This window comes from Macrobrachium rosenbergii, chromosome 5 (genome assembly GCF_040412425.1).
Source record: "Macrobrachium rosenbergii isolate ZJJX-2024 chromosome 5, ASM4041242v1, whole genome shotgun sequence".
Lineage (NCBI taxonomy): Eukaryota > Metazoa > Arthropoda > Malacostraca > Decapoda > Palaemonidae > Macrobrachium > Macrobrachium rosenbergii.
In genome coordinates, this window is record NC_089745.1 from 16,811,702 (window position 1) to 16,820,136 (window position 8,435).

Below are 8,435 nucleotides of genomic sequence, written 5' to 3' on the forward strand. Positions count from 1 at the left end.
TACTTTCAAATTTCGGAAATCCGTTTTCCCATCCTTTGTTAAGTTCACATCCTAACTGGGTTAAGGAGGGTCAATAGGTTATTATCATAAATATGGAAGCATTGGATTCATTGAGATATGTCGACTATCTCCTTTGATTTACCGATTGCATTTTTATTTGTTTTGCTTTTCTTCATAAGCTGGAAATTTACGTGAATTAAATTATGAAACAGTTTTTTGTGTTAGATTTTATGCCTTTTTAAAGGTCTTCTATTTTGATTTTTATTGCTTTTATTTAGCTGTGTTTTAAAATGCTCCCAGACTTTTGAGAGAGAGAGAGAGAGAGAGAGAGAGAGAGAGAGAGCCAGCCTGAATATTAAGAATTCGTTTTCATTTTTAACATGCAAGGGCTACGGGCTTCAAAAAATAATAATTCAAATAAGATACCTTTGTCTCCGCTCATTCTTGGATTCATTGTCAGTGAAATTGCTGAATCTCCTCATTTTTTTAGAACAGTGATTTAATCATAACCATAATCTCTATCGATCCTGTGAATAGGATAAAACGGTCTAATTTTTCTCTAATCTTATGTAATTTCTATGTTATTTTTGCGTTGTTTGTCTCAGATGCTACTCCGGTTCCCTGGTTAGGAAATCTGACCCGGTCACGAATTTCATTTAGATTATTTCTCTCTCTATTGTTTTTATCAGTTGTCATTATTTCAGATATTTGCATTTTTCTTATTTAGTTTATTTAATCTTTAACCCATGTTGCGTCATGCATTTCATTTCATTTAATTTGCTTATTTTATGGTGTGGTATCGGCTGTTATTGCTTAATTTCGGCAGGCTTCTTTCCGGTGGGGCCCGCAAACCCATTTGGCCTCTGCCCTATTGCGCAGCGACGTTCGACGTCATCAGCAATTTCTTTCTACGCCCCTCCCTCCTCCTCCTCCTCTTCCTCTTTTCCCTTCTCCATCTATTCCTCCTCCACCTCCTCCTCTTTTTCACTGGTGATCATAATCTGTTTTAGATGAATCGATTTGAGATGGCGGGAAACTATTCACGTGAAAATGAGTGCATAACTAAACTTGGGGACCACAGAATCATTGGTGTACCTGAGAAGGAATCGAACCTCATTCCACAGTGTAATACCATTGCTGTATACCCCATTTTGCACTCAACTTTCTTTTGTTCTTAATTGAGAGTCCTGATGACTTCGATGTAACTCAATCGAAACTAACAGCCTTATATAGTGAAATGATTAATTGCTCTCAAATCCGACGCTTCAAACACATAGTCACCTTTTAATACTTTGACTTTGCTTCAGTACACTCAAGTTGCTTCTAATATGCTAATTCTACTTCTTGTCTTAGTTTCCTTACCAGAAATCGTCGCAGTGGCATCACATAAACATTTCGACATTTTTACTTGATTTTGCAAACAATTCAAGGAGGGCCTTTCATTTCATTTGCAAACAGTATACATAAGGAGGTTCTTTCACTCAATACGCACATTATATATGTAAAATTCAGTTATTAAAGACGTACTTTTGTACTGGGATAACCGAAGACCTTAACAATAAAAAAAAATTAGATGGTTTTAAAGTGTTGCCATTCCAGACATGACGAATTGAAGCTCTATTTGTTTATCAGTCAGGGAAGATGACAAATGACCCCAGAGAAGCGAAAAACAGGAGGCGGGAAGACGATGGAACTTGAAAGAGGACGCCGCACGGTCTTGGTAGTGCCCAAGTCCATTTAGCACGGAGATTGCAAAGTAATTATCCCGGATTACTGGAGACGATAATCCGCACCTTTTCCTCTCCTCAAGCATTTGGGTGACAGGTCTACTTCTGTCTGAAATTGGCCTTTGATTGATGAAAGTTTCCCGTCTGTCTCTACATTCGTCACACCTGCATCGCTTGAGTGACTTTGGGCAGCAGTCTCTACCTGGCTAGATTCCCCTCCTTCCATCAGAGGTCCAGCAACCCCTCCCCCCTCCCCAATCCCTGGTTCCTACAAAGAGATCGGCCTACCCAAATCTTTGATTGCCTTGTTACTTACATATATTCCTTCTTTATCTCTCCCTCTGTCTACCTTTAGATATACAGAGGTGATGAATTTGCAAGATTACGTCGATCTGCATTATCAAATATTTATGAATGAAATCTCGTAACTTTTACGAATCTGCGCTTACTCTAAAGGCAGACAAAATCAGACAGCGTGACTGAGGCTCTGTAACACGTTAGGGGAGGTTGATGGAACAATCGATCAGGACGTTTGTTTGGGGAATATCATATATACAGAGCAATGCAAAATAACATTATTACAGGGCCTCCGTAATGCAGATAACATTCTTATGAATTCTCTCTATAGCACGTAACAGTCTTATGAGGTTTCTGCAATGCAGGTAACATTTTTATGAGCTCTTTGCATTGCAGGTGACAGTCTTATGAGGTATCTCCAATGCAAATGCAGGTAACATTCTTGAGAACAAATGGTACTCTGGTTGCAAGGGGCATTTCTCGCCCCCTTAGCTAGTATTGTTCTTCTCTTATTGATCAATCTGTAATACGTTTATAACCAACGCACACTGAAATCCTTTGATAAAAGCAGGGAAGATACAAATAGTTGTAACCACAATACAGAAGTGCCGATAAATTCTTGCAATAGTGCGTCAGGTGGTCAGATATTATTGTGATACTTCGAGACATGAATACTGTTAAGAAAGCCCTTTTTCAAGTGTTAAACGAAATATGGCCTCCCATTTCATTTATAAAAGTCTTCGTGATGAATATGTTAAGATTTACACCAGTGAAAATACGGTTTTCGAAAGTAGATAAGAGCAACTCGATTATCATAAGCAAAAAGGAAATCACAAGATCTGAGTACGGCTAAGCAATGCCATATAAAAATTTTTTTTTTAAAGAAGGATAGAATTTCAACGTACAAGAGTAATTATAGAATTAACAGTCTTACTATTGGTTCCTCAATACGTTGATATCAACAAACCGGTCAGGCGTTTAAACGTCCCATCCGATGTTTTACAACTATGTGAATGTTCCATCTTAATTTCCTCTGTGTTGCGTTCATGTATTATTTCGCCACATTTCTGTTTGTATGCTGAGAGGGGCCGAAGAATCGCCTCTCCGCAAGCTCAGTGAATTTTTGGATCGTCCGTAAATTTGTGAGTTCCTTATACTAATCTGTTTATTGCATTAATAAAAAATATATATATTATAATGGCTTCCAGGTTTGGATGTTTTCCTCTAAGCTTAATCATTGTTCTTAAACACTCAGTCAGTTTTTTTCTGTCCTGTGCACTTTGCTGCCCTATTAAAGTTACACTTAATTCTTCATCAGTTCATTCGAATACTTATATAACTGCACACATTTATTATATACATATTTTTCCATTAGTTAGGCATTCCAATATCTTTTATCTCACTCCTCACGATTACAGAACTCGGCAGATAGAGCAAAGTGAGGCTATGGGCAAAAAAATATTCACAGTTTTTTGTCCACAAACAATGCGCACGCAAACATTCGCAAAGCTCAGGAATCTGTACAGGCGTATAAGCTCTCACTATCTGTATGCAATTAAGAGCTAATTTCCTTTGCTTTTAAATACTGATTAGGTCTCTTGAAATAATAAAGGAATACTCAGTATTTTAGAGAATGATCTCTAAGCTCGAATTGTTAGAGCGTGATATTTTTGTCAATTTTGGTTATTCGTCGTTGCCATAACTATCTATCTCAGGATATTAGAAGTTGATGCGTCCAGAATTCCGTTGCTCTCTCTCTCTCTCTCTCTCTCTCTCTCTCTCTCTCTCTCTCTCTCTCTCTCTCTTCTGTTGTTCAGAAGAGTTTTTGTTCTTTTTTGTTTTTTTGAAAACCCGAAGAAGGGACGTTGTTCACTTGTTTGTAAATGAACAGTTTTTCGGCAGTAATCCAACAACTGTAATGATAACAGTCATTTGACATTTTGTCAATTTTTCCTCATAAATGTAACTACTGTACGTTTTGAGTGTAGTGTACTTACTACCTTACAGTGTAAAGTCAGAAACAGTTCCCATGAGTTTTAAGTTTCCCGCAAAGGGAATCAACGCTTGTCAGACGCCCAAAGTTGCTGCGACACCAGTTCACATAAAAATTCTTAAATTTCTCTCCTCAGCCATCTTCAGTTCTGCAGTAAGTGCAGATTACGTAAGTTTATGATTTAACTTTACAAACAATTATTACATTAAATTTTAGATAATTTCTGTTTCCTGTGGGTAATGTATTTGTGATAGACAGCATCCCGCAGTTCAATATTTTCTTCCAGCCTCATTGTAATTCTTGATTTAGCACGCATTCTATGATAAGCTGGAGTCATGTAATGGTTTATCTTAACGTAGAACTTCATAAAATCTGAAAATTAAAGACTACCACATTCTTATGTAGTACATTTCCTATATTCTCGATCGCAAGTGACTCTTGACTCTCATTCTCCAGTGCGCCGTTCAAAGTTAACCAATTAATGTACCTATGCAAGATCTTCGTCTAGCCCTCTCTTATAGCAGGACTGTACGAAAACACGCATTTCTCGGGGCAGGACGTAGATTTAACTCATAAATAAAAGATAAACCGCCTTTACTTATAAGTACCCTAACTGCCAAATTCCCTTGACCTCACTCTAAAGTTCCTTGACCCCCACTCACCCACCCGCAGGTATATTCATATCTCCAGATGGGGAGTTGGGGACACTGGACAGTATCTGTCAGATTTCCGTGGAAGGAAGGTCAGGGAACGCAAGCTCTTCATTTGATCATAAGCATCCCGTGATTGCCTCTTCAAGCAATCATACCATAGCATCCTGCTGTGAGAGATAATACGAACCATTCCCCGTAGTCCATTGGTGTTATGTTGCAATGGCTACGCTGTGCTTCTCTCAGCCTGCAGTTCACAATTTTGGTCAGGTAATGCCATTTTTCTTTTGGAATGCAGACAACATACAACTTTGTTTTACCTCTTAGAAAGTATAAGTGGTCTAGGTTTGTCTGATCGCTGACAGTGAAATAGATGTCACTTTCTCAAAATTAGAAACAATTGCTAAACGTCTCTATTCTTTTCACGTGTGTTTAAGCGTGTGCATTAGTCCTCATATTGGACATTGATCTCAAGTTTGTGAGTTCTTCAAAAATTCTCGTCAAGCCAAGGCATTCTTTCTAATAAATTAAACCAGATTATGACATACGACCCCCTTCAACACCAAGATTTAGACCAAGATCTTGATGTCGACTCCTATTGGTCCAGATGTCGCACAGCCTGGGCCCCACATTTCTTAGGCTCATAAACTCTTTATTGTTTCTTTTATTTTCTTAGGCAGCAGTCGAGTTTACGCTTCATTGTGCGTAAACTTTCAATCAAAAGGCGTTTGAGGTTTTTCTTGGAGTTTTCGGACAGATATGCCTTGGAAATGACGATACTAACACGAAGTATGCCTAGAGTCTGTAGCTTTATAACTCATTTATTTATTTTGCAACACGGTTTAGTCACGTTACTCTTGAAAATGTATTACAGTATATAAGCACTTTCCTTCAACAATTTTCTTGCTATTTTTCACCACATCAGCGAGCTATGTGCACGTAGTTCTGCCGGTTTTAAACTTTTATGCCTGTATACGTCCCCACCCTATAAAAATTATATATAATTCTCTTAATTCAGGTTCACGCTTCCCTTATTAATTTAGAAAGGACTTATTCCCAGTGCTGATACTGTATATGTGTAATCTGTAAATAGTTTTGAAGGAGAATTCCTCGTCTACTTGTTAAACCTTAGTACTAATCAGAGACAGTTCCCTACAAATTCTTCTCCAGTGCATCTGATATGCAATGTTAATGTTCGTTTCTCTTCTCTGACAGGTGTCCATGTACGGCACGAGCGCCATAGAGGATCTGCAGAGGTACAATTTAAGCTCCGAAAACGCACGCTATTACCCCCTGAGCAACGGCGCATCGGTTAGCTCCCTGTACAATGTCCCATTTTCAAATGCATCCAACACCTACCCAGCAGATTTGTCACATTCACAGTTCCCAGCCAGCTACAGCAGTGTCTCTTCTTCCTTGCATCACCACGCCCTTGGCGGATTTTCAACGGGCGCGATTACGGAAGCCAACCCGTTGATGAAAGCAGTTGACTCCAGCTGGATGCGAACTAATGCAGCTAATACCGGGTCCTTCGTTTACAGCACACATTTTGAAAACTATTCTTATCTGACTCAGTACTCCCCTCGTTATCCAGTGGAGCCTTCTTCCTCTGCAACAGGACAAGGATCCAGAGGCTTCCATTCGGAATTCCCCAATATAAACCAAAACGTCGTATCCTGCTCTACCCAGCAAGTTGACCAAGTAGCCATCGACTTTATCAGTAAAGACAATGATATCAAAGTACGAAAGTCTCAGCGCTGTCGATGTCCCGGATGCCTTTGCGAATCCTCCTCTAACAACAAGAGGAGGAGACACATCTGCCACATCCCCGGGTGCAACAAACTTTACTGGAAAACGTCCCACCTGAAGGCACACCTGAGAGGGCACGCCGGAGTTCGACCTTACGTCTGCACCTGGGCCTACTGCTCGAAGGCCTTCACGAGGACAGACGAACTGCAGAGGCATATAAAGATTCACACCGGCGAAAAGAATTTTGTCTGCCCACACTGCAGCAAGAGATTCTCCCGCTCCGATCACCTAGGGAAACATGTCAAAATACACGAACGTCATCATTCTCCCTCCAGTGACAGAGACGCCGACTCAGATACAGGTGACTTGATGAATCGGTGCCAGGTTCCAGATGGTCAGCCCATGCCATATAGTTTCGTTGATTTATTATGAGGTAAATATACTCACATTGCCTGAGAATGTACAAAGCGTATCTAGCTACGAGCATTAGAGAGCAATTTTATTCTTTTTAATTTTTCCACTAACCAAAAATAAATGCCGAAACTTTTCGGAAGACTGTCATTTCCCTTCCTTTATATTAGAGCTTCTTTATCATTAATTCGAAGTGTCCGGTATCAAGGAAGACAACCAAGATGTAATTATGCATTGCAGGCAAGGTCATAACAGGAATAACTTTGCTGGACTAATTAAATCATCCTCACGAGAGTAATACTGTGGTCAGTGGATACGATTACAAAATACATAACAGATTATTTTTGAAATCCTGGTTGTTCACCAAGGAATTTTGACTAAAAATTTATGATGATGGATAAGTAGAAAACAGATTCCTGTCTTTACAAAAGAGTGGCAATTGTACGGGTATTTTAGAATACCGTTTTTTCTGATCTGTGGCATAGCAGCTGAGGTTTTATGTTACATATTCTCTCTTACAAATTCACAAGCGTCAGATTTATTTAGTTGTTCTCTCTCCATGGAGCTATGACGCATCATGTATACACAGGTATGTATATTTCTATGCGAGACACCGGAGATAAGTGATATTTGAATACAAAGGTAAGCTTATACTTCTAAGAAGAATATAATTAAATGTAGGCATGCAGACACAAGTAGTGTGTATGAGTCGTAGTATACATTTCTTTTCATAAAGGTAGTTATATATTTTTCATTTTACAAAAAAAATAATTATTAAAAGACTACATCTTTTTACGTTTGTGCAAATCATTTTTTTCATGTACGACTGTGATTTATGAATTTATAATACTTTACAATCCATAACCCATTGCCGTCTTATTATGCAATGAATGTTTATATCATACGTCTTATAGGTTGCAAATAAGAATGTAGATTATTCTTAAAGAATTAAGTGCATCACTTTTTCCTAAAGTTTTGTATAAGGGGCATTTGTCCTTCATTCATATGTTTAGTGGTCCTAAAACCTTTATTAAAAAAAAAATAATGCCGCAATGTGTACAGCGTGTATAAAATACATTGATTTCTTCGTCTATGGAAAATGTATGAATAATCACGGAAGGGAAAACATTTGCAAAGATTGGTAACTTACTCCTTACAGTGCTTGGTGCAGAAGACCACATATACAGAGGTTATTACTTTCGCCTAACAGTCACTCTACTCTTATCAGGAACGGAACAAAACAATCAGGAAGAAGTGTCAACGTTTCTAATGAGGCCTTCGTTTGTGCTGGCTTGACTATAACTGGATTAAGTGGAATATAATTTTGCCAATACCACTGAGGCGTGGTCAGTATATACAGGCAACCCTGATCAAACCCAGGTGTCGGTTAAAGGCAGGACTTTTAACAAGCCTACCCAACCCAAGGTCTATAGATATCGAATCTACTGTACCTCCTTGTATGGAACCATTTCTCAAACACGATCTTTCTGCTTACATGCGCATACTCTGTCATGACCATTGTTATCAGAGTAATAATATTCCGCACAAACTTTCATTGGGACACGATCCTTGGAACCTACATAGCAAATTATTCTCTGCATATTTAGC

At 38.7% G+C, this 8,435-nt stretch overlaps 1 protein-coding gene across 4 annotated transcripts in view; it reads left to right on the forward strand.

Moving 5' to 3' along the window:
• Positions 1-6,964, forward strand: part of LOC136838546 (transcription factor Sp9-like) — a 32,402-nt gene extending 25,438 nt beyond the window's left edge. The window contains exons 1-4 of one of the 4 annotated variants that reach the window (XM_067103663.1): positions 4,017-4,170; positions 4,690-4,937; positions 5,344-5,456; positions 5,883-6,964. In XM_067103663.1, coding sequence (XP_066959764.1) covers positions 5,889-6,848 — 960 coding nt within the window. In that variant the 5' untranslated portion in view covers positions 4,017-4,170; positions 4,690-4,937; positions 5,344-5,456; positions 5,883-5,888 and the 3' untranslated portion in view covers positions 6,849-6,964. Of the gene's footprint in view, positions 1-4,013; positions 4,186-4,689; positions 4,938-5,343; positions 5,457-5,882 lie in introns of those variants that run through there. The other 3 variants (XM_067103662.1, XM_067103661.1, XM_067103664.1) reach the window with 3 other exon arrangements.
• The last annotated feature ends 1,471 nt before the right edge of the window (positions 6,965-8,435 follow it).